The sequence below is a fragment of the Rattus norvegicus genome, chromosome 5 (assembly GCF_036323735.1).
Source record: "Rattus norvegicus strain BN/NHsdMcwi chromosome 5, GRCr8, whole genome shotgun sequence".
NCBI lineage: Eukaryota > Metazoa > Chordata > Mammalia > Rodentia > Muridae > Rattus > Rattus norvegicus.
This window is the reverse complement of record NC_086023.1, coordinates 26,122,104-26,149,252: the sequence shown is the minus strand read 5'-3', so window position 1 is coordinate 26,149,252 and position 27,149 is coordinate 26,122,104. Positions and strand designations below refer to the sequence as shown.

The 27,149-nt window shown below is 40.0% G+C and overlaps 1 protein-coding gene across 2 annotated transcripts in view; it reads left to right on the top strand.

Moving 5' to 3' along the window:
• Car8 (carbonic anhydrase 8) overlaps positions 1–27,149 on the top strand; it is a 97,053-nt gene that overhangs the window by 50,567 nt on the left and 19,337 nt on the right. For both annotated transcript variants that reach the window (XM_039109404.2, NM_001009662.1), the window contains 4 exons: positions 1,412–1,474; positions 2,407–2,455; positions 3,673–3,785; positions 17,536–17,705. In XM_039109404.2, coding sequence (XP_038965332.1) covers positions 1,412–1,474; positions 2,407–2,455; positions 3,673–3,785; positions 17,536–17,670 — 360 coding nt within the window. In that variant the 3' untranslated portion in view covers positions 17,671–17,705. The remainder of the gene's footprint in view (positions 1–1,411; positions 1,475–2,406; positions 2,456–3,672; positions 3,786–17,535; positions 17,706–27,149) is intronic.

The window sequence follows — 27,149 nt, the reverse complement described above, 5'->3', positions numbered from 1 at the left end:
CTGTTTCTCCTGAAGATCAGGGAAGGCTCCTGGTTGAGATGCTGGCTTTGCTTTCATGCACATATTTACAAGTTTATTTTACGCTTTGAATTTGTTTCTATAAAATGTAGTGATATTGTCTTAGTTATTGTTTTATTGCTGTAAAGAGGTGACCAAGGGCAACTTATAAAAGGAAGCACTTCATTGGAGGCTCGCTTCCTTAAACTCTAGACATTTTATTGTCTGGTTTTAGAGCTCGTCTCAGGGAAGGGTTTGATTACATTGAGCTGACTGGCCATTCTTCAGTTACTTCAGTTCCTCTTTCTCTCACACATTTCACCGTTAACGTTAGGAGAAACAGGTGAGAATCTTGACAGCTACTCTAGCTTCTTACAGGTCGTTCTGCAGACATAGTTGTAAAGAGCAAAAGCCTAGCACGACAGTGCCTGTCTGTCTGAGGTGATGCCTGAGCCCTGCTCTTCCTCGTTCTTGTCAGGGCCACTGGAGGGAGGCTGAAAGCGGCAATCAGGTGTCACTAGGTATCTACAAAGACGAGGACATAAGATTCGGAAACTTATTTCAAGTATCAGTTTTTTTGAATATTTGCACACGCACACAAACGTATAAAGTAGAAATAGATATTTTATAAACAATATAAAATATATTATAAAATATATAAATAAGTACATATATACACACATATATGTATATATACATGTATATGTATATATACATACATACATATATATATGAATGAATGAAAGCTTTGGAAATAATGAGGAGGCTATTGAATAGTGATCAGCGATAATTAATTAATTAATTAATTAATTGTGATATTGACATTTAAAACAATATGTGCACTTCTGAGTTAATGAAAATTTTCAACTTTGATGAAATTTTTATGGCAATGCTGTATAACCATCAAAAGCAATAATACAGGGCAAAATAGGTAAATAAATAAAAGTGAAAACTCTGGGCATAGTGATGCAGTGATTTACTTCTAGCATGTAGGAGACAGAGACAGAGGCAGGTGGACGTCTGAGGCCAGCTTGGTTTACAGACCACATTTCAAGGGTAGTTGGAGAGAGTCTGTCTTTTAAAGAGGGCAAGAGTTTAGACCCATATTGCATGCCTTTAACTCACAATCACTTATGCTATTTTTCTATAGAAGCTTTATGGTTTTGCATATTGCCTATGACACCGTAAATGATAAAAATCTATAGTAGCATGAATTTGGATAGATTCTCAGGTATTATATTGTTCAAGCCTTGGGAACATGTTACCTTAAGTTATTGGCCTGAGCATAAGTAGAAAAGTAATTTAGTCCCCAGGAAGGTCATTCAGGTGGACTGGAGCCTTGCTTCCTGTAGTTATTTTGGGCAAAAGCTAAGCCCCCAAAATGTGTTTGTGGTTTGTGCTTTATGTATTTCAGATAGGGAAGGAGCATGTTGGCTTGAAGGCTGTGACTGAGATACTTCAGGATATCCAATACAAGGTAAATCATTATTTAAACGAATGTAGAATGGTTTTGCGTGAATTCCCAGTGGCCATCTCTAGGCTTGATAACTCTCTAGAAGGACATATGGGACTCTGACTGGCTAAACTGCTAAAGTTAACAGTTATGGTTTATTACAGGGTAAGGCAGAGAAGGGAACATGGCTTGAAGCCTAGGGGGACCTGGAGCCAAGCTTCCTAGTGTTTCTTCGGGGTCCCTAGTTGTCCCAGCATGATGTGTTACCTGTGTGAACTTTCACATCCTTGGTGTCTAGAGAGATTTTCAGGGACTGATCATTTTTCATGGATTGCTTAGTCAATTTTCCCTGACTTCTTAAGCCCTGTTGTTATTTCTCTAACACTGAGCCAAGCCAGGCATCTATATATTTCCAGGATAAGCCTACTGGCTCACATTGGTGTAACAGGTCCCAAGGGTGGAGTTGAAAATCCCCAGGAGTTCACCTTAAATATGGCATGACCCAAGCCTTCAGGTATAGGAAAACATCTTACCAGGGGTGGGGGCGAGGGACTCCAAGGCCTCAGAGCCCATCTTCTGGAAGGCAGCCAAAGGGCTCCTCCTGAAGCCAGGGTGGAGTCCAGGAAGTGAGGATGAGACTTCCTCTAATAGCTTTTCCTCTGGCACCTATTTTAGTAAAGATGTTTCTGAGGGGCAGTTGACACGAGTTGCATATTCTGGCATTATAAATGAAGTTTGTATTCAAAAGCAAGCAGCTATAGACGCAGAGAAGGTATATTTTTCTGGATCCAGTCTATTTCACCCCACTGAGAAGAGTGGCCCACTCACTAATATTGGAAACTGGTAAGATCATCAGAAAAGTCTTCAGTGTAGAGACCTTTAGTTTTAATAATTTTTATTCGAAATGTCTATAACCTTTACATTAATGTGGACTGAATTAAGTTTTCTTTTTCCAGGGAAAATCCAAAACAATTCCATGCTTTAATCCTAACACTTTATTACCAGGTAAGCATTTATCTGACAGCCATTAATGAACTTTAACTGTGTGTAACCTTCCCGGTTTCCTTGATTGTTCATAAGCATCTGTAATTAGCTGACAAAATGTCTTTGGAATTTCTGTTCTCTGGACCAGGTGCCATTTCAGATCACTGTTGATAAGGCAGGAAAGCCTTTGAATGTTAGGAAACCCTTGCCTCTGCTTCCTTATTCCAGAAAGAACTTTCTCAGTGACATCATTTGTAAAATGCAAAGTGGCCACCTCAGTGTAAAGAACCCACAAACATCAAATAACTGATACACTTCCAAGACAACCACCTTATTGCTAGAATGAAATAAACATCATGTCTACTTTTATAAGGTTACACCCTTACAGCATCACCATTTAAATATTCTAATTGTACATATGCATGGGTAATAATTATATATAAAACATCCTGAATATAATGTGGAGTTATAGTTTTGCTTTCCACATTTCTCTGCTTACATTATGTGCTGTTCCATAGTGCTTCAAACTAAAGCAATCACGTTGATACATTGTATCCTCTCTCCACATTTAACTGCTCTATCACAAACTAGTTTTTCTCACATATTGAACACTTACCTTGGTCTCTATTGAATCCCCAGTTCTCTTAGGCAGTGCTAAGGAGTTCAAATAAGTGACCTATTTTCTCTGATCAGAAGTAGGGTTTTAGTAATGTGCTGTTGAAGAAGCAATGTAGAGATGGCTACAACAGAATGTTTAAAAACACCACCATTATTTAGGGTCAAGTCTTCCACCAGTTAGTAGCTGTGTGATCTTGGATAAATTGCTAACACTCTATAACTTAGTTTTCCCATATAAAATGGAATGGGGCTAATATGTCACATTTATTTGTTGAGAAGATTAAATGAATTGATATATACTATTCCAAAGAACACTCGACACATAGTTCAATAGAAGTCAGCTATGAATTAGCTATTATGAAAAATGGGTAATAGTTTCTGAACTACATTAAGGCATATGATAGAGCCATTGATAGAAATCTCTGTAAATGTAAAGGGAATTAATTACGGTTTTCATTGATTATTTTTTTCAAAAGTGGTAGTGTGAGAATTTGTATATGAGGCTCTAACTTAAAAATGGCTTCCATTTGAGAAATGTATGTGAGTTGACTGCCATTTTGAAAACTGCTGCTAAAGTGTTAAGTCATCAACTTTCGTAACATATCCATGTATTTGTGCAGACCCTCTTCTGCGGGATTACTGGGTCTATGAAGGATCTCTTACTATTCCACCTTGCAGTGAAGGAGTTACCTGGATATTATTCCGATACCCATTAACTATATCCCAGCTGCAGGTGAGTATTTAGATCTTTCAGAGTGAAGCTCCGGGGCTAAATATCCTTTCTATAAAGGGAAAATGTCTCAATGTGCTTTAGTTCCTGTTGTTAGACTGTCTTAGCTTTCAGGTGAAAGTTAAATGCTGGGGGCCAGGGAAAACTATAGAACAGTCACAGATGAATGATGCCCAATGCTCATTTATGGTCTGCATTCTAAAAGTTAGTTTTTGTAGAGTAAATAGAACTTTCCATGAAACAGCCAAACTTTGGTTAGTCTAGCCATTGCTTTATATGGATGTTTCCAGGTATGGGGAAGAGAAAGTTCTGGAAGTAGAGTCTGCTGATGATTTCACAGGCATGCAGTATTCTTTCTTGACATGCAAATAAATTACTGTGATGTATGAGGGTATGTGAGAGAGTCAGAAAGCAAGCCCTGGGAAGTCCTGGATTGTTCCCTGGGGTTGTTTGCTCTTTTTGTCCTTGGGTTCCACATAGATTCTCTAAATGCCAATGAAAGTCATCTGTGGAGACACTCATCCACAGGGATGCTAAGGTGATAAAATCATTTGAGTCCCGGAGTTTAAGACTCGACTAGGTACTGTAGCAAGATGTACCTGGAGGAAGAAGGAGGAGAGACAGCCCAGTAAATTTTGACTGGATTTTAGCTGGGAAAGAATGAATCAGCACCTCTCTTATGTGTTGATGGTTTTGAAGGGGCAGGGGATAGAGCTCTTGATGAGCGAGCGTGTGTGGTCCTGGCTGTGACTAACAGGACCACTCATATAGGAAAAAAAATGATGATTATAGCACAGTGCATAGAGGTTTGCAAGGTTTCTGTCTTTCCATATCTAAGGATCATATCCTCTAAAGCTGTATTTTCCCATCATGACCAAACACAAATGTTTAAGAAATAGAACCAAGTTTTCTTTAGGATTTTTTAAAAATATATCATCATTTCTTGAAATTAAGAAGCTCAAGTTTACTAAATTCTAGATTGATTGCTTTGCTAGTATTATTTTATTTTTAAAATATTATTTTCATTTGTATTGATTATATTGATTATACTGTATAATTTCCTCCCTCCAAAACCTCCCATGTTACCCTACTCTCAGCTCCTTGAACTGTATGGCTCTTTTCATAAATTGTTGCATAATATGTATATATATATATATACATATGTATTCATAAATACATAGATTTAGTCTGCATAACATTATTTGTGTGTACATTTCCAGGACTGATCATTTGATATTTCATAATCAATTGGTGTGTTCGTTTCTGGGGAAGACTGTTTCCTGAACTCTCAGCATTCCTTGGTTTAGCATTAATTCTTCAAAGTCTCATGCTTAGCCTTTTCAGTCCTTATTTTGGATTGTCTAGGGAACAGTTTAAAGTCATCCTCTTCAGGATACCTGTCACGGATTTTGAACTTTTCCACATCCTCCTCAGCTCTTACTTTTCATAGGACAAATCCCAACTCTATTCTCCTCTCTCACCTATTTGTTCTTATAAGAAACTTGTTGGAAGTGTGAAGAGGCATAGGGGACAAAATATTTTACTTTCAAGAGTGCTGCTCTCAGTTTGGACAGAAAACAACTGTTCAGGCTACAGTCGTGATAAGGTGTTCCAGCGAGTCCATATTGGATGGCCTAAGGAATGACTTCAGAAAAGTAGAGGTTTGTTTGGTGGGAGTGAGAAAAATTAGAAAATTTACTTTAACTATTGAAAATAAAGCCTTGGGATAATCGTGTCTTATTTTGAGATGTAATAGTAACAGTGTCTTCTGCAATAGATAATCCTCCAACTCTGTTGACCTAGAATAACTGTTATGTATAACCTCAGTGTGTCAAAGATTTATGATGTATCTGAAATCACATGGCAGATCTCTCGCCAGCATGGCTCTGAGGTTGTTAAGGGCGATTGCCATGGTGAACACTCTCAGGTGTGGTGTAGACTTGATACGACGTTTCAGTGTCGAGTTCAAGGGTGTAGTCTACTAAGACAGAGGCAAAATCATTGTTTGTGGCTCTCGCTGGTGTCAAAGGGAACCTGGGTTTGTGTTGACCCTTCGAGTAAGGCCAGACATCAAGTCTAACCCTCATTCACCAAGTCACGCTGGGAGGTAAACTGTGCTGGGAGAAACCTACACCATGTGCGTTTAAAGGAAACGTTTCCTCCTTCTTTGAGAATGGCCGACTTCCCAGTCACACTAATCTGTCAGGAAACAGGCTTATTTTTAGCGTAGAGCATTGTGGCATCTCTTGAGAAGGAAGCGGTGTAAGTGCAGACGCACACACATACAGCATGTATTTGTGTCTATGAAAATATACTTCAGAGTGGTTTTTTTTTTTTTTGACTTGAAGATTTTACTCAATCCTTCTCATAGAGGTCCATAGAAAGTAAAGTTAAAAAAAAAAAATCGAAGAAGTCCAGAGAGGGAAGTAAAACTTAGGAGTCCAAAGAAAGGGGGCATGAACAAGGAGAATCAGGATGCTGTGCATCACTAAACGAGAGAGGGAAGAAGAGGAGACAGGGAGAGATACAGAGGAGAAAGAGCACCATAAGAGAACACCCATAAGAGGGTAACAGGCAGAGTTTCAAGACAGGAGGCTGCATCCTGCCTCACATGGTCTATTCAGCCTCACAGAAGCTGTGGTGCCTGGAAATGCCTCATCTTCACAAACATCCCTGGAAAAAGTGCACTAAATCATGCCGCTTTCCTGCTAAATCCACAGCAGCTTGCAGTGAAAGAGGGTGGGCTTCTGCTGCAGTGTGGGTGGCCCTGTCCTCGGTGCTGAGAACTCCAGGATACATGACCGGAAGCCTCTGTGGAGATGACTTTTTCATATGATTCCTGGCTTGTGCACAGTATGTTGAGAGAAAAAGATGATTGGGTGGACTTCAGTGGAAGTAATTTTCTTTTTATGATCTCATAACCATTTAATCACGTTAAGATATGTTCTAATCATTAGAAACCAAGGAACAACAACAACAACAACAACAACAACAACAACAAAAACAGCCATCTTTATCTGAATTGTTGCTTAGAATGAAATTTCCAAAACAGAAGAGAAATATCAAACATCATCAAATATGATTGAACTTTTAATATGCCTTTTATTTTGATGGTCATTAAAATGGAGACAGACCAGTCTAGCATTGCTAGAATATGCCGGTGGAACAGTGGCCATATAGCTAGAGATGCGGACATATATCAAGAGAAGTGCGCTGGTTGTTAGTATCCTTCTTTTCTTACCCTCCCCAGTCTTTTCTTCTGCCTATATATTTCAATTTCTTAGCTTATCTCTCTTCTCTTATTAGCTGTCTTGGGCTTTTCCATAAAACAGTAGCACCAAGCAAAGGAAGATGATGGTACATTTTCTTTTTGGTATTACTGAAAGACCCCCGGAGCGGGGAGACTCTCACTCAAGTCTCGGGATGACGTGACCCCCCAAGAACTCACGTAAGACCATCCTTGCTGTAAAAACACAAGGTTTATTGATAGGAACCAGTGCACTGGGGTCAAGACTCATATCCCACACAGGGGCAGAGGAGTTTGACCCCGAGTGGCTGGGAGAAGAGGTATTTAAAGGAAGAAACTACAACCCAAGGGGGTAGGGAGGGTGTTATTGGAGAATGTCAAGAATATCAGTGAAAAAATCAGAAGGAGAAGCTTCCTGTTTCTCAAGATTGTTCTGTAAGATTTTAATCTAACTTTATGGTCAGTTAGTTCCTGGGACAGAGTTGTTGAACCAGCTGGTGTAATTGCAGTTCCAGGGCCCAATCAGTTTCTTTTTTCTGCTCTAAACTTTTGTCTAGGGAGGCAGCCTTAAAACTTCTATCTTTCATTACCTTCGTTCTGTCCCTTCCCTATCTTATATAAATGGGTAAAAAATTGAGAGTGTTCCTAGACATGACAGCCTGAGTTAGAGAATGACATATATGTGGGATATATATGGAGGATCTAGGTCATGTATATTTTGGGGGCTGGGTATCAAGCCAGAGCATCGCAGGTGTTCAACACATGCCCTTCCTTAAGCTTTGCCTCTTGGTATGGCCAGATGAGGAATTCTAATAAAGCGTGAACACAGCTGTCTGTCTGGAGGACTTTAGTGTTCCATATGGAACTGAGAGACTGTCCATGGTGAGAGGTTTATACCATGGCCATGCCTGGGTTGATTTGGAATGCCAGTTTTACTTTTGATCTATATCCATGGCTCTCTGATGGTTTCAATGAGAATGGCCCACACAGGCTCATGTATTTAAAAACTTGGCTTCCAGTTGGCGAAACTGTTTGGGAAGGATTAGGAGGTTTGGCCTTGTTGGAGGAGGTATATCACAAGGCATGGACTTTGAAGTGTCAAAAGCCAATACTCAGTTGGTTCTGTTTGCTTTCTACTAACAGATCAAGGTATAATTGCTCAGCTACTGCTCCAGTGCCAGCTCATGCCTCATGGCTTCCCACCATCACCATGGTAACCATGGACTCTAACCCTCTGGAACTGTGAGCCTCAAACTAAAAGCTTTCTAGTTTACTTTGATCATGGTGTTTTTCCAGCAATAGAAAAGTAACTAAGACAGAAATTGCTACCAGAGAGCGGGTTCTTGCTGTGACAGACCCGAGTCTGTTATTTTTTTGGAGGAATGGAAGATAATGGGACCTTGGACTAGGAAAGTGGTTAAACTCTGTAAATGGGGCTTAATGGGCCATCCTCATAGGAGTTTAGAAGACAATAGTGCTGAGAGCAATGTGGCTGCCTTTGCCTGTTACCTAAGAGTCTGTCTGAGGCTAAATCAAAGGGAAAAAAGAAACCCCACATTGACAAAGCCAGCTCAGTCAACAAGGTCTCAAGGGAGGCAGTGTGGATCGAAAAGAAAAAGACAATCAGACAACACTGTAACATGACTCCAGCCAGTGCTGAGGCTGAAGTGGGTTTATTTTTTTCCCAGTCAACTTCTTTTATACTATTCTAGGCACTTGCAGAGAATAGGGTCAATTCTTAGATCAAAGACAAAGTAATCAAACAAGTTAATAAACAAAGAGATCAAAGAAGGCAATAAACAAAGCCCCTGGTCATTGTTTCTAGGGGCTTGTCAGGATGACCAAGATAAAAGGAATGTCACACATTCCTAGCTGAATTTACCTTGAGCTTTGTATTAGCCCAAATGTGAATATTCTTATCTGAGCCTTCTTCCTTGAGCCTAGCGACAGGTACTTACCAAATTTTTGTAAGCAGCGCCAAGAGTTCTCCACACCAGGGATATAGGTTTAATAGGTCCCTTACAAAATTTGGCTGCTGGCAATGTGACAGTACCAAAAGCTGTGGTCTACCATGAAAGTTTCTTCTTTGTTTATAGGATGAAGATGTAAGAAGGATGTTGGACTGATTTTGTTGGCCGAGGAGATTTTAAGACAAGCTAATATTTACTCTCAAAATATTGACTCTCTTAAGTAGTTATTGCTAATAACTTATACAGATCAGTGAAAAAGGGCAAGCAAGGCAAACAGAAATGTAAAATATACAGTTTGAGGAGGAGAAGAATATTAGGAAATTTTATGTTGGAAAGCTTGAATTACCCAAGATACAGTCCCCAGACAACGTGAAACTCAAGATGGACAACTAAAGTGCAGATGCTTCACTCCTCCTTAAAAGAGGGATCAAAAATATTCATAGGATGGGATAAGGAGGAAAAAGTTTTACGTTGGAATCAAGGCCTATGCTGAAGTTGATAAGGAGGGTCAAGATACATAATGAAAAAAAGTGAGTGATGCTTTCAGGTCAAAACTGCACACAGCCAGTGCTGAAACTTGTGGGAAGAAAGCCTAAAGAATATTCTCTACCTAAACAGCAAATATGTAATTAGTAGAGGGAGCCAGGCTTCATTCCATGCAGGCAAACCCAATTTGGTACACCCTCAGTCATGTGGTTCTGGTTTTAGATCATGAAGGAGAGAGGAGTAAATGGGTGTGGGATCTTCCTCCTCAGTTAAGGAAAGCTGCTATATCCAGCATTGTTGTCAGAGGTGTCCCCTCAAAGCAGTCCTGAGAGTCCATTATGTGAAGCTGTGAAAGTGAAGCCTGGATTGACTTGCAGACCCAAGGATGTTGGAGATGTCAGAACTGTGGGATGTCTGCCTGGGAGAACATTCAGCAAAGTTGGAAGGATGGGACCATCTAAGCTCTTTGATGTCAGAGATGGAGTTACAGAGTTTAGCATTTGCTCTACTGGGTTTCAGTCCAGTATTTCCTTACTCTGCCCTGATTCCTTCCTTTTGGTGTGGTAATGTATATTTTGTGCCATTGTACTTTGGTAGTATTTAATTTGCTTTTTGATGTGAATTTTACAGTGCATTGCAATTAATATTGCCTTGGAGCTCAGGTGAGACTTTGGACTTTTAAAATATCTTAAGACTGTAAACGTTGAACTGAATAAATTTTGCATTATGATATAGCTAAGAACCTGTGAGGTAGAATGTGGTTTGTATGAGAGTGTCCTCCATCCCCTGCTCACATGTTTAACTATTTGATCTCCAATTGGGGAACCTTTTTTGAGATGGATTAAGAGGTGGGACCTTGTTGGAGAATGAGTGTTGCTGGGAATGGACTTTGAGGTTCCATGAACCAGCACCATTTCCAGTTAGCTCTCTGTGCTTGACGGTTGTGTCCCAGGATGTAAGTTCATGCTTGCTTGCTGCTGCCATACTCTTGGGCATGATGATCACGTGTTCCAGTTCCCTGAAGAGTGAGCACCAAGCTAAGTGCCTTCATCATTGTTCTTTGTCACAGCAATAGAAAGCTAAAACCATGGCCATGGTGTTGAATGGGCTTTGCATTTCATTTCCTTGCTTCTTTCTTCTTCCAAGTTTTGCTGCGTGAAGACCCTGCCATGAGTCTGCCCCTCTCTCATCACAGCACAAAGACTCAGGTCCTTGTAGGTCTCAGTCCCAAGTGTGCACTCACATGCTCAGGAGGTCTCTGGGCTCTACCTGAGATGCTATGAATAGGTGTGGTATAAGAAGTGGCAGTTTCTATTGCCATTCTCGAGACCCATGTCAAGTACTGTTTTGTTACCCTGTCTTGCACTCATTTCAACCATGTATTAGATTCATATTCTAATCCCAAATACTGAGCTTCCAAACATGAGTGTGAGGGGGATGGGTAGCCCTAGACCTTGCCTAATGGAAACATACCCATGTATACACACATGTAAAAACAAAACAAAAACCCAGTAGAATTAATCAAAATTGTCGGTTTAACCCAATAGACACGTGATTGCAACAGAAAGTCAATAGAAAAGGTACTGCTAGGAAGTTTTTGAGTTCTTTTTTTTTTCTTTCTTTTTTTTCAGAGCTGGGGACTGAACCCAGGGCCTTGCGCTTGCTAGGCAAACGCTCTACCACTGAGCTAAATCCCCAACAACCCAGTTTTTGAGTTCTTAACCTCATGCTTAGCCTTTGGTCCTCTGGGAGTGTTATATATTTCCGTGCATCTCAGATTGTACTATCACTGTGAATGCTCAGGGAAACAGAGCTAGGTAGAAGTTATTATTTTTTTTAACCAGGGAGACTCCTTTTTAAAAAATTTGCATTGCTTGTAGGCACTTGCAGAACCTACTATGACACTTTGTATGAGCATTCCTGTGTCTTATGTAATGAGAGCATTTTCCTGGTGGATGCAGCCTTATTGACCTCTGTTCCTGGAGGGAGTTTTATTCTGTGTTCATCATCAGCTACCCAGAAGAGGAGAAGAAGTTAGCTGTGGCTGAGGCTGCTGTGGGCTATACATGGAAATAAGGACACTGACATCAGAGTGTTTGGGAAGAAGATGTTCTTTCTCTTCTCTAATTCTTACTCTAGAAAACATGTCTAGATTAAGGAGCCTCTACAGAGTCACTCACAGTTGAGGAGTTGGAAGCCTCCTGAGTGCTGGGATTATAGTTGTTAAGTCATGAAGCTACCCTGACCTTAAACTATTTTATTGAAATATGGTTAGCATAGTGAGCTGTGTACATTTAGCATAAATATCCATAAGAATATAAACATTTGATAGGTTTTGGAATAAGGACATACATGTGAAACATTGACCCTATCAAGACCATCAACATGTTCATCACCCTTAGTTAAGTTTCTATTGCTGTGAAGACTCTATGACCAAAGCAGCTTATAGAAGAAAGAGTCTATTGGGGGCTTGCAGTCTCTGCGTGTGAGTGTATGACTAGCATGACAGAGAGCACTGGAGCAGGCAGGCATGGGAGTAGAGCAGTAGCTGAAAGCATATGTTCTTATCTGTAAGTAGGGGAAAGAGAGAGAAAGCGCTAACTGGGAATGGCATAGGCATTTGACATCCCAAAGCCTTGTCTCTGGTGACACATCTCCAACAAGAGCATGCCTCCTAGTCCTTCCCAAACACTTCCAGCAACCCAGACAAGTGTTCAAGAATGTAAACATTTTTTGAGCCTTTCTTATCGAAACCATATCAGCTCCCAATGAACTCTTCTGTATGTTGGCCATGGTGTGTATTCACAGCAACAGAAATATAACCAAGACAACCCTCCAACATTTCTTCTTATGGTCTTTATTAGTATTATGTATTCTTGGTGGGAACAGTTAATTCAAGATCTAACTCATTGATACTATTAGGTGCACAGCACAATACTGTTAGCAGTTTCCTGCAGAGGGCAATGATTGAGGCCAACATTTGGCTTGATCTCCTCTCAAGAAGTTGTTTTCACATAATGTGCTCCAGACTGAGGCCCAGGGTTTGAAGGCTGTGCCTTCAGCTTAGGTAAAGAAAATATAAAATTAATCAAGTTTTAAAATAAGCTTCAAAGTCCATGAAAAATGACATATTTTCCTATAACATGCTCAGACCACAGCTTGTCACTGACCATCCCTATGGGTTGTGGACCTTGGCATAGACTCTTCATGTAGTTTAAAGTGGATAAAGTGAATGCTGAGAGGCAGGATTTAAGCTTTCTCAGTGGATTGATTTACTACCAATTTCAGCTATAGATTTGTCTGCACGATGCTGAAGGTTTGATGTGAAAAGAAGTTGCACAGAAGATGGCTGGTTAGTAATTAGCATAGGTGGTACACTGTTGGAACTATGCGAGTGTCTGTATATGGATTTCTTCTTCCTCCTATTGTTTATGTCACCCCTGTGAATGCTGCTATCATTGTCATCTCTGTTGCACAGGGGAGATTGGGGCATAAAGAGGTGATGCCATTTGGTCCTGTGGGGCCCAGGTAGCAGAGCCAAGAGACAATGACAGGCATTTGGCTACAAGTCCACACCCTGGCCACTGTATTCTTTTTGAAACAGCCTAGGATTCTGTGTTGTCCAGGGTCTTTCTGTTTTCACCCGTGTGTGTGTGTGTGTGTGTGTGTGTGTGTGTGTGTGTGTGTGTGTGTGTAACATTAAGGAAAAGGCATAAGCAAATACTGAAAGGATTCTCATGAAGCCCCAGTTCTAGAGAGTTTTCAGTTGCTGTAAACATTGGGTACTGCTTAGGACCCTGGCAAAGAGCAGTAAAAGAAAACTTATTTAGTAGTTGCCTATGTGCTTGACTGGCACTGCTATGGGAGAAAAGCGTGTAGCCATAGTGAAGATGCAGATCAACGGGGCAGTTGTCGCTGGGTCAGACTCCTCACTTACAGACTTTCAATCTGTATTTGGAGATGTGGAAAAGTAAAACATTACAAGTCATCTTTGTAAAGAGGTTGCTGATCTAACCCGCCACTTAACTTTCCTCAGCTGTGTTTCAGCCTGTGTGGGAGCAGACTGAATTGGAATGTTGTGGGGCATAGGAGAACGCACACACACACACACACACACACACACACACACACACACATACACACACACACACACACACACACACGTATGGTTTTGCTATTATTTAGCGATTTCCTGGCCCTTTTCAGTCTGGGCTTTTAGTTAGGGAGTCCTGAAGTTGTTCATCTTTTTCACTGCTTCTCTTTAAAGGAAGACGGGGTTCCTGTGTTACAGACTTCTGTAACCACAATATTTTGATACAGACACTCCTGTGGAAAGAGTGGAACATGGCTGTTTCTTTTTATTTCTGTGGAGTATTTTAGCGAAGTACCAGATGCTGTTGGTTATGTGGGTGGCATGTGGGATGAGCTTGGGGAACGCTCATGGAGCTTTTGCTGGCTACTAAGTTCTTCTCATGTTCACATGTGGTAGACCACAGTTTCTTAGAGGCTCAAACCAGAGGACCTGACAAGGAGATCCTCAGAACTCTGAAAAGCTTTTCACTTGTCACAGGCAAGTCATAAAACCAGGAAAGACAACCAGAGTTGGGTGATGAGAAGTAAGGTTGACCCTTGATGAAGGAAACCATCAGTTCTTCCTATCTGTCTATCGATCTGTCTGTCTATTTATCTATCTGCCATCTATCTTCTATCATCTATGTATATATGTATCTATCACCTGTTATCTACCTATATATTGACCTATGTACCTATACATCTATGTATTTATGTATCTATTTATGTAATTCTATCATATTTTATACTTATATTTGATGAAATGTAGTCATATACATAACCTCCAACACTACTCACATTCCCCTAACACCTTTCTTAATTTAATTTATCCCTGCTCCCCTTCCTCCCCTCCTTCCTCTTTCTCCTTCTTCCTCCTCATCCTCCTCCCCGTCTTCTTCTGTAATAACATACTAAGAACAGTTAGTGATACTCATGTGTGCACGGGTCTAGGGCCTGCTATGGGAATCCTACTAATGGCCATACTATCAAAGGAGGCTGATTCTCCTTTCCTGAAGTTATTAACTGCCAGTAGCACCTTAGTAATATGAAGGGCCTGGGGACCAGTCCCCATCTACATTGGGCAGCTTCATCTTAAGTGAGTTCTGTGTGGGTAATCACAGCTACTGTATTTATGAATGTAATAGCCATACCATGTCCAGAAGGCAGCATCTCACAGCTCTCTTCCTCGTCCTCCAGCTCTCACATTCTTTCTGCTTCTTCTATGATGCTCCTTGGTAGCCTTGGTAGGGGTGGGAGATTACTAAAGATGTCCCATGCAGGACTGAGCACTCATCACCTTCACCAATTATGTCCCTCTATATTGCTTGCTGTATGTGAAGTTAGTTATTCTATAAGGATTGTACTACTATGACACCAGTAGACTAATGTTCCCTGCCAGGTCAGTATTGTAGCATTAAGTCTCCTGTACTGAATAAGAACGTTTTACCCTTACAGGCACACATATAGCATAATCTAGCACTAAGAGGGCTAATAAGCAGGGAAGAAGTTTTCTGGACAGTTTGACGTTGGCTTGCAGTCACAGCACGTGGTATGTTCAGCAATACGGTCTTACCATGCAGTTCTAGTGGGCAGCGAGAGCAATGATACTACCCTCCGTTGTTTGAGAACTTCTGGGTGCCTTCCTAACCAGTAACCTGTAGGGAGGTACTCGTTTCTAGTTTAATAGCCCATATCCTCTGAGAGTGGAAGTGTCCACCCATTGAAGGTACCGCTGTTTGAACTAATTTCTTTTAAAGTTATATTTTGAAATTAGCTTATTAACTAGTGGATTTCCATAAGACTTTTTCATAATAATTAGTTTATTTTAGCCCTATTCATCCTCTTCCTGTGTCTCTCTGGGTCTGAGTTACTTCCCTTAGTATAATTTCTCTAGTTTGTTTCATTTGTATTCGTTCTTCATGACTGAGTAATATTCCATTGTGTATATGTACCACAGTTTTCTTATTAATTCTTTGGTTGATGGATATTTGGGATGATCCCATTTCCTGGCTATTATGAATCAAGCAGTGACGAACATGGATGTGCAAGTGTGTCTGTGGTAGGCTAGAAAGTTCTTTGGATATGTACCCTGGAGTGATAGCTTGGTCATTTGGTAGTTATATTTCTGGATTTTTTTTTTAAACATCAGATTTATTTCCAAAGTGGCTGCCCTAGATTACACCCAGCCCCTCACCAACAGTGCATAACAATTCCTCCTTGTCATGTCCACACTACTATTTGTTGCTTATTTGTGCTATTGATGATGAGCATGTGACTGTTCTAACTCAGGTGACATGGGATATCTTTAAATTTTAAAGATTTTTCATAATTTATTCATTTTTTCACATCATACCTCAATCATAGTCTTCCCATCTCCTCACCTCCTAGTCCTGCCCCTTCAAATCCCTCTCCCACTGTCTCCTTGGATACCACCCCACCCTGGGACATCTAGTTCCACCAGGACTAATCACTTCCTCTCCCACTGAGGCCCACGCAGACAGTCCAGGAAGGGGAACTGATGCCAGGTAACAGAGACAGAGATAGCCCAGTTTCAATTGTTAGGGGACCATATGAAGACCCAAGTTACACATTTGCTACAAATGTAGAGCAGCCTAGGTCCAGCCACTGCATGCTCGTTAGTTGGTGGTTCAGTCTTCATGAGCCCTCATAGGCCAGGTTAGTTGACCATGTAGGTCTTCTTGGGGTGTCCTTGACCCCTGAGTCTCACTCAATCCTATCCCCCATTCTTCCACAAGACTCCCCAAGCACTGCATGATGTTCGGGGATGAGGGTCTCTGCATCTGTTTCCATTAGCTGCTGGATGAGGCCTCTCAGGAGACAGTTATGCTAGGCTCCTGTCTGCAAGCATAGCAGAGTATCATAATAGTGTCAGGATGGGGGTGACATGGAATCTTCACGTGGTTTTAGTCTACATTTCCCCGATGGCTAAGGATGTTGAGTGCTTCTAAAGATTCTTCTTAGCCATTTGTATTGCTTCTTTTGAGAATTCTTGCTTTAGTTCATAGCCCATCTTTAAAAGTATTTTATTTTAAAAATGGTATGTGTGTGTCTACTTGTGGGTTTGTGCATGAGAGTGTAGGTGCCATCAGGGGCAGGAGAGGGTATCTTCCCTCTGGAGCTGGAGTTACAGGTGGTTTTGAACTGAGGGCTGAGAATTAAGCACAGGTTCTCTGATCAGGCCCTCCACTTCCTATAGGCCACTTTCAACTTAGGTTGTTTACTTTCTTAATATTTAGAAGTTTTTGGAGGGGGGAATGCTTAGATATTCAAGGCTCTAATGCTCCATCAGATGAGTATCTGGCAAAGGTTTTTTTTTTCCTGGAATTCATTCTCGTAGCAAATCTAACACCTAATCATCTTACACAAAGTGACGTCAGAGCAGTTCAGCTAAGAATGTCCTTGGGAAGCTTCAGAGCATTTGCTCATTTGTTTTCTCCCCTTTTCTCTGTGTGTATTCAGCTGACACACAATTTTTGTGTGGTAGGGTTTTCACATGAACAAATCTAGTAGGTTTCTGTAGACATTGGAATTACTCAGATTCCTATTGTCATCTTTTAAGGGCCTTGTCTGTTACGCTTATGTCTGAAACAACCAAATCAGTCTTTTTGACTTATTATTTTAAAGTGTGTGTGTATGTGTGTGTGTGTGTGTGTGTCTGTGTGTGTGTGTATGTGTGTGTGTGTGTGTGTGTGTGTGTGTGTGTGTGTGTGTGTGTGCAGTACCCCTGGAGGTTAGAAGTGGGTGTGCTATTCCTAATGCGGGTGCTCACACTGAACTCAGGTCCTCTGCAGAGGCAGCATGCTTTTTAAACCACTGGGCTGTTTCTCCAGCTCTCTTTTTCAGCTTTCATTTTTTCTTTTATACTTTAATTTATGGATATATTAAATTGCTTATGATATTCTGAACTTGCATATGTATGGTTAGTGACTAACTTCCTTTATTCTGTATTTCCTTCCAGATAGAAGAATTTCGAAGACTGAGGACACATGTTAAGGGGGCAGAACTTGTCGAAGGCTGTGACGGGATTTTGGGAGATAATTTCCGACCTACCCAGCCCCTGAGTGACAGAGTCATCCGAGCAGCATTTCAGTAGCCAGAGAAACCTGAAACAAGCCCATCTGCATCAGGGTATGTAAAATTAGACAAGGAAACGAGTTACTTTAGCCCAAAATCCAAAGATGTTCTATAGTCTGACTATTAAAAATACATGTTGTAGTAGGACATTATGGTGCATTCTCATGCATATTTGTTTGTTTGTTTTTTATTGGATATTTTATTTGTTTACAGTTCAAATGTTATCCCTTTCCCAGTTTTCCCTCCGGAAACTCCATATCCCATTCCTCCTCCCCTTGCTTCTATGAGGGTTCTTCCCACGTATGCACCCACTCTTGCTACCCTGCCCTGGCATTCCTCTACACTGGGGCATCGAGACTTCACAGAACCAAGGGTCTCTTCTCCCATTGATGTCTAACAAGGTCATGCTCTGCTACATATGCAACTGGAGACATGGGTCAAATCATGTGTACTTTTTGGTTGGTGGTTTAGTCCCTGGGAGAGATAGGGGGTCTAGTTGGTTGATATTATTGTTCTTCCTGTGGGGTTGCAAATTCTTTCAGCTCCTTCAGTCCTTTCTCTAGCTTCTCAATTGAAGACACTGTCCTCAGTCCAATGTTTGGCTGTGAGCATTTGCCTCTGTATTTGTCAAGCCGTTAGTGTTCTGCTAATTATATTTTCCCCTATGTCCACTTTCTATTCTTTTAGTTTCATTGTATCAGGTTTTATATAGAGGTCCTTGATTCACTTAGACTTGAACTTTGTACAAGGCAATAAGAAAGGATCAATTTGCATTTTTCTACATGTTTACTGCCAGTTGAACCAGCACTACCATTTGTTGAAACACTGTCTTTTTCTTCACTGGATGGTTTTAGCATCTTTGTCAAAGGTCAAGTGACTATAGGTGTGTGGGTTCATTTCTGGGTCTTCATTTCTATCCCACTGATCTACCTGTCTGTCTCTGTACCAATACCATACAGTTTTTATCACTATTGTTTTGTAATACTGCTTGAGGTCAGGGATGGTGATTCCCTGAGAAGTTCTTTTATTGTTGAGAATAGTTTTTGCTATCATGGGTTTTTTGTTATTTCAAAATGAATTTTCAAATTGCTTTTTTCTAACTCTATGAGGAATTGAGTTGGAATTTTGATGGGGGATTTCATTGAATCTGTAGATTGCTTTTGGCAAGATGGCCACCTTTACTATATTAATCCTGCCAACCCATGAGCATGGGAGATCTTTCCAACTTCTGAGATCATCTTCAATTTCTTTCTTCAGAGACGTGAAGTTCTTATTATACAGATCTTTTACTTGCTTCGTCACACCAAGGTATTTTATATTATTTGTGGCTATTGTTAAGGGTGTAATTTCCTTAATTTCTTTTTCAGCCTGTTTAACCTTTGAGTAGAGGAAGAGTTAATTTTATATTCAGCCACATTGCTGAAGTTGTTTTTCAGGTTTAAGAGATCTCTGGTGGAATTTTTGGATTCACTTAAGTATACTATCATGTTCTCTGCAAATAGTGATACCTTGACTTCTTCCTCTCCAATTTGTATCCATTTGAACTATTTTTGTTGTCTGATTGCTCTGGCTAGGACTTCAAGTATTATATTGAATAAGTAGGGAGAGAGTGGGCAGCCTTGTCTAGTCCCTGATTTTAGTGGGATTGCTTCAAGTTTCTCTCCATTTAGTTTGATGTTGGTTACTGCTTTGCTGTATATTGCTTTTACTATGCTTAGGTATGGGCCTTGAATTCCTGATCTTTCCAAGACTTTTACCATGAAGAGATATTGAATTTTGTCAAATGCTTTTTCAGCATCTAATGAGATGATCATTTTTTTTTCCTTTGAGTTTGTTTATATAGTGGATTTTGTTGATGGATTTCTGTATATTGAACCATCCTGGCATCCTTGAGATGAAGCCTTCTTAATCATGGTGGATGATCGTTTTGATATGTTCTTGGATTCAGTTGGCAAGAGTTTTATTGTGCATTTTTACATCGATATTCATAAGTGAAATAGGTCTGAAGTTCTCTTTCTTTGTTGGGTCTTTGTGTGGTTTAGTTTAAGCATAGTTGTGGCTTCATACAACAAATTAGATATTGTTCCTTCTGTTTCTATTTTGTGGAATAGTTTGAAGAATATTGGTATTAGGTCTTCTTTAAAGGTCTCATAGAATTCTGCATTAAACCCATCTGGTCCTGGACATTTTTTGGTTCGGAGACCTTAATGACTGCTTGTATTTCTTTAGATGTTATGGGACTGTTTACATGGTTTAATCTGTTCCTGATTTAACTTTGCTACATGATATCTATCTAGAAAATTGTCCATTTCATCAAGATTTTCTAGTTTTGCAGAGTATAGGCTTTTGTAGTAGGATCTGATAATTTTCTTAAATTTCGTTGGTTTCTGTTGTTATGTTTCCCTGTTCATTTCTGATTGTGTTACTTTGGATACACTCTCTGGGCCCTCTGGTTAACTTGCCTAAGAGTTTATCTATCTTGTTGATTTTCTCAAAGAACCAGTTCCTGGTTTTGTTGATACTTTGAATAGTTCTTTTTGTTTCCACTGGGTTGATTTCAGCCCTGAGATTATTTCCTGCCTTCTACTCCTCTTGAGATTTTTTGCTTCCTTTTGTTCTAGAGCTTTCAGGTGTGCTGTCAAGCTGCTAATATATGCTTTCTCCAGTTTCCTTTTGGAGGCACTCAGAGCTATGAGTTTTCCTCTTAGTACAGCTTTCATTGTGTCCCATAAGTTTCAGTATGTTATATCTTCACTTTCATTAAATTCTAAAAAGTCTTTAATTTCTTTCTTTATGTCTTCCTTGACTAGCTTATCATTGAGTAAATCATTGTTCAGCTTCTATGTGTATATGGGCTTTCTATCGTTTTTGTTGTTATTGAAGACCAGCCTTTGTCTGTGGTTATCTGATAGGATGCCTGGGATTATTTCAATCTTCTTGTATCTGTTGAGGCCTGTTTTGTGACTGATTATTATGGTCAGTTTTTGAGAAGGTACCATGAGGTGCTGAGAAGAAGGTATATTCTTTTGTTTTAGCATAAAATGTTCTATAGATATCTGTAAATCCATTTGGTTCATAACTTTTCTTAGTTTCACTGTGTCTCTGTTTAGTTTCTGTTTCCATGATCTGTCCATTGATGAGAGTGGGGTATTGATGTCTCTCACTATTATTGTGTGACGTACAATGTGTACTTTGACCTCTAGTAAAATTTATTTTATGAATAAGGGTGCCCTTGCATTTGGAGCATAGATGTTCAGAATTGAGAGTTCATCTTGGTAGATTTTTCCTTTGATGAGTTAGAAGTGTCCTTCCTTATCTTTTTTGATAACTTTTGGTTGAAAGTCGATTGTATTTTATATTAGAATGGTTACTCTGGTTTGTTTCTTGGGGTCATTTGCTTGGAAATTTTTTTCCAACCTTATTCTCTGAGATAATATCTATCTTTTCCACTGAGGTGTGTTTCCTGTATGCAGCAAAATGCTCAGTCCTCTTTTCTTATCCCATCTGTTAGTCTGTGTCTTTTTACTGGGGAATTGAGTCCATTGATGTTAAGAGATATAAAGGAAAAGTGACTGTTGCTTCTTGTTATTTTTGTTGTTAAAGGTGGAATTTGGTTTTGTTGAAAGAATATTACTTTCTTGCTTTTTCTAGAGTGTAGTTTCCCTCTTTGTGTTGTAGTTTTTCATCTTTTTTTAGCGCTGAATTTGTGAAAAGGTATAAATTTTGTTTTGTCATGGAATATCTTGGTTTCTCCATCTATGTTAACTGAGAGTTTTGCTGTATATAGTAGCCTTGGTTGGCATTTGGGGTTTTGATTATTATATGACAGGAGGAATTTCTTTTCTGGTCCAATCTATTTGGAATTCTGTAGGCTTCTTTTATGCTTATGGGCATCTATTTCTTTAGGTTAGGGAAGTTTTCTTCTATAATTTCGTTGAAGATATTTACTGGCACTTCAAGTTTAGAATCTTTGTTCTCTTCTATACCTATTATCCTGTGGTTTGGTCTTCTCGTGGTGTCCTGGATTTCCTGGATATTTTGGGTTAGGAACTTTTCGCATTTTGCATTTTCTTTGACTGTTGTGTCAATGTTTTCTATGATATCATCTGCCCCTGAGATTCTCTCTTCTATCTCTAGTATTCTGTTGATGATGCTTTTATCTATGACTCCCTGATCTCTTTTCTAGGTTTTCTATCTCCAGGGTTGTCTCCCTTTGTGATTTCTTTGTTGATTCTATTTCAATTTTTAGATCCTGGATGGTGTTTTTTTAATTCCTTCATCTGTTTGTTTGTGTGTTCCTGTAATTTTTAAGAGATTTTTGTATTTCCTCTTTAAGAGCTTTTACCTGTTTACCTACCTGTGTTGTCCTCTACTTCTTTAAGGGACTTTTTTATGTCCTTAAAATCCTCTATCATCATCATCATGAGATGTGATTTTCAATCTGAATCTTGTTTTTCTGGTGTGCTGAGGTATCTAGGACTTGTATTGAGAGAACTGGGTTCTGATGATACCAAGTAGCTTTTCTGTTGCTTAGGTTCTTAAGCTTGCCCCTTGCCATCTGATTATCTCTAGTGTTTAGCTCGTCTTTTTGTCTCTGACTGGAGACTGTACCTCTTCTGAGCCTGTGATCTTTGGTGGTCAGTACTCCTGGGAGATCAGCTCTCTCTGGGCAGGATTTAGGTACACAGACCTGTGCCACAACATTTACTCCACAGTGCAGATGGAGACTGGAATGACCCTGTTCCTGGTTACTCCATGCTTTCTGTGTCCTGTGGTCTCCTGCTGGGTCCCCCTTTGGCTAGTTATTGGAGCAAAAGTGTTGGTCTTACTTGTGAACTTAGGAGTGGCAGCACTCCTGGGAGACTAGTTCTCTCTGGGTGGGATTTGGTTACAGAAAGCTGTGCCACAGGGTTAACTCTGGAACACACAGATGGAGACAGTAAGTAGCCTGTTCCTGGTTGTTCTGGGGTTCCTGTGCCCTGTGGTTTCCTGTCAGGTCCCTCTTTAACCAGTTATTGGAGCAAAAGTGCTGATCTCACCTGTGAACTTAGGAATGACTTTTGGAGACCAGCTCTCTCCGGGCGGGATTTGGGTATGTAGGGTTAACTCCAGTGCGCAGATGGAGACTCGCAATATATATGTATGTATATATTTAAAAGTTTTATTTTTCTTTATTTTCTCACTTGAAATCCTTAATCCTGATTTCTGCTTTGGTGGTGGCTTTCCTAAGGAAGGGCACATGGGTGCAGAGGCAGGAATTTTGCAGCGGTCTCTTTAGCAGGCTGTTCGTCATCTCCTGAAGATGCAGAGGCTACTTCCCTGAACAGCAAGCATGACAGGAGGCCTAAATGAATTAGCCTTTGCTTTTATCATCGTGCAGGGTCATTCTGTTCAGTGGCTTATGAAGGGCTGACTTGGCATGACTGAAAGTCCTGTAGAAGACTTTTTTTTTATCAGCATGTATTACCTGTACAGAATGGTGGGTTTGTATGTGACATTTTCATGTATATGACCTACTTTAGCCATATTGCTTCTGTCCCTTTACTCTCTTTTGTTTGCTTCTTAGAAGTATTTTTTGTTTGCTAACTGAAGAAGCATAATTAGCTATTTTTCAATAATATTATTTTGTTGAATGACATATTGAATCCATCGTATTTATTACTTGTGCTTAGGGAGTTCACGAACATGGGAAAGATAAAAATTCAGACATTACTATGTATTGGAATCTTTCCTTGCCTTGTAAGCCACCTAAGTGTGCATCAGTTAGAGAAGTTGTAGCAGACAGCTGCTTTCCACAATAGGAACACCTCTGCTAGGACAGTACCTGAAGAGTCAGGACAGAGCTCGGACTATGGATGAACTATTGAGAGTACAGTCTCATATGTGAGGTGTAGGAGTCACATATCACAACGGTGAAGTCACAGTTGAATGGAAAACTCAAGCCTTTAATAGCTCACAGTCTCATGACCTGACAGCTATTGATGGAGATTTCAAAAGGTGGTGATGTCGTCAGTCTTCTTTTCTTGTCTTTGTTTTTAGTCTATACTGTAGACTTTGGTTTTCTGGAATATGCTTTGCTCATTCTGTACTGTACCTTCTTCTTTTTGCTTTGAACTGCCCTGAGCTCAGCTCAAATAACCATTTCACTAGGGAACCTCTGCTTTTTGCTTACAGCTAACTTTGTTTCCTGACCCCTTTTCCATTTAGCTGTGTGTGTATTTCTTATTTTTCTATTGCATCTCAAGCTCCACAGGTTGGAATTGTTTTGTTTCACCATGATCCCCCTGTAACACATCATGTCTTGTATCTGGCTTGTCTTCAGGCCAACTAGAAGTTTCTCAGAGCACATGAGTACAGCAGCCAGTCTCATTTATTCTCACCTCTCAACTGGCCAGTGTAGAGCCCTTTCCCCTTCCTCTAACTTGAGATAATGAAGGTTCAGCAAATCCAACATTGCTCAAAATGGGAAAAAAGTATAGAAATTCAGATGTTAAAATAAGGACATCCATATGTGCTTTAGGCTGAGCCTCAAAATAGATTAGCCAAAGAGCTAAAATGACCTAAGTCCAAAGTTATTATTGAGCACTTATTCTGACTATCGTGGGTGTACCCAGAAAATCATACATGGTTTTTGTCCTCATAGAATCTAGAATCTGAGGGAAGGAGTCAGGCAATAGAGGAGTAAGTGATCAAAAATACACTGTTGCAAATAGTAATGCATTATATGCAAGAAAGGAACTAAGGAAGAACCAAAGGAATTTCTAGGAATAGAAAATATTTTTATACAAAGGCCAGAAGGTATACTTGCTGTGGAGGAGGTAAGACATAGGTACACTGAGGTCTCTGGAGGAAAGCCTGGTGTGATTAACATAGAGAAATAAAGGCTGAAGCATATGAGAGCCAAGTGGCAGATGTTATCAGTAACACTAAGGCAATCCTGATATTATTCTGGATGTATCACGAACCTGTAAGGACCTTGATTCATGGGACTGACTATCCTGTGTCTCTCTTTAATAGCACACTGTAAGAAGAAATTGGGTAGATTGAGTTAAAGTGGACCAGAGAAGGGTAGAAAGATTTTAGAAATCTGTTGGGTAGCCAAAATGACGGACATGGAGACCCAGACGTTAGATTGGAAGCAGTAGCAATGGAGGGTAAGTAATGTAAAGGACAAAGAAATTGTAAATGGTATCTATTGATGAACTGGGTAAGGGTGGAGGGGAATAGAATTGTCAAATTAAATGCTGAGGTTTGGGTCTTAGGAAACCATGGGTGGAATGCCTTTTAGTAACAGCAAGAAAGCTGGAGGAGGCCATTTTAGGTTCAGAAAAATAAAGAAATTGAGTTGGAGTACATTGACAAGAAGACACCTGGCTGTCATAATAGTGGGAATGCATAAGAAACTTGCTAAAATTTCGGGTGTGGAAATGCACCTGCTAATGTTCTCATTGCTTGGAACAACTGCCTGATGAATCAACAAACAACTCAAGGACCAAGGAGTTGTTTTCGCTTATAGTTTCAAAGACTTCAGTCCATGGTTGCTCAGTTCTGCTTGTTTGAGCAGAACATGATGGTACTAGGGCCATGTGATAGAGGGCCTCCATGGTGGACAGGAAGCAGACACAGAGAGAGACCAGGCCAGGATGCAGCCAAAAGGACATTATCTAGTCATCTGCTTCCTCCAACTAGGCATCATGCCTGCCTCTCACCTTTTCCATCACTGCTGTCATAGGAATCTACCAAAGCTTTAATCCACTGGATTGGTCTGAGCCCCTCTGGTCCGATGCACTGCAAACATCTGCACATTTACATCCAGTGCTGAACTTTCTAATTTCCTGGGCATTTCTTAGTCTAGTCAAGTTGAAAATCAAAACGAAGCATCACACAAGATAAGAAAACTTGTCTGTGTGAAATATGGAAATATTTGTCACAGAGGGGAAAGTGGCATTCGAATGGATCAGAGGGATTATTTCACTAAGAGCTTATGGGGTCTTACATGGGAGTTTAGAGTAGGGGTGATTAAAAGCCAGGTCAACCGCGCCTAAAGCAATCCATTGCTTGAATAGTGAGGCTGAAAAGTTGATGCACTTAGCTTGGCTAAACTCCATTTTCTTCTCATCACCTGGGCTGAGGTCAGAGAAGGTCTCCACTGTGAGTAGCTTAGCCGTGAAAGATGCATGCTGCAGTGGCTGAAGTTCATAGAGGGTGTGGCTACAGGTACAATAACTGGACACTTTTCAGAAGGGCATTTGTTTAACTTTATAAATGGCTACACAGTTGTTTCTCAAAGTACTTTCAATCCCAATCTTTCACACCAGCACTGTCTGGCTTGATTGGTCTTCCTGAAATAGCTGTTAATGCATCAAGTGCACAGATCAACAGTATTCATTGTGATATTTTACACATACGCGCTTACGTATTGATTATGACAGAGTGGATCAGGTGAAGCAGAATACTGAGATTGATTTTATTTTGAGCTCAATTTCTCTCTCTCTCTCTCTCTCTCTCTCTCTCTCTCTCTCTCTCTCTCTGTGTGTGTGTGTGTGTGTGTGTGTGTGTGTGTGTTTGTAGCAGAGCATGCAACTGAGAAGTTCGTTCTCTGGGACAGATCTCAGTGTTGAAGACTTTGAATCTTGAAAGGCTGCTTTGTGTGTTCCAAGAAGAAGGAAGAAAGGGGTGCTGACTTACAGATTGAATCTGTTTGTGCCTTGCTTTGTTTCTTAAATGACATAGGCTAGTCACCAGGTGGCAATGTAGTTGGGAAAAGACCCAAGTGAAGGAGAAGATAGACCTACGGGAAGAGGCCCTTTAAGAGTATAGAGAGGTACAAAGGGACTTGTTAGTGGTAGCTTACGAGGCATTCCAGACTATAGTTGGTATTCTTTATGTGAATATAATTAACTGTTAATGACATTTTTACTGACATGAGATCATGGCCTTGAGTGTTTGATTCATATCTGGTCCTAGACCAGAGTTGCTTCTGAGTATCTACATCACTGTGCTCTGTGTGTCTTTTGTCCCTTTGTCTGTCTTTATTATACACAGATACTGAAATCTCATACTGCTTCTTACATTTTGTGTATGTTAGATCTTTAACTATTTGATAGAAAAAGTAAGTTTTAAAGTAGTTAGAGTTGACATATTTGCTTTCAAAGGGGGAAAATGCTTCAGACATTCTAATTTGGATTTTGTCCTTTTACGAATGCATTATTATCCTTTTGTCTTGAAATGGATAATACAAATGTAGTCTTAGTTCTACATAGTTATATTCAGAATCAGACTTATGGATGTTTTCTTTTTATGTAATACTTAATAATGCCCTAAGGCACACAATTCAAATTTTTATTAAAGTGAGATTATTTGATAGTCAGACTTTGAATTTAATGCATGAATGTTTCATTTAAGCTCTTGGAACTAAGGGCAGGAAAATGCCATGATAGTTGTTCTCTTAAAAATGCTTAAGATAATTCAGATTTATTTCAGCTGTGCTTTTTGAAA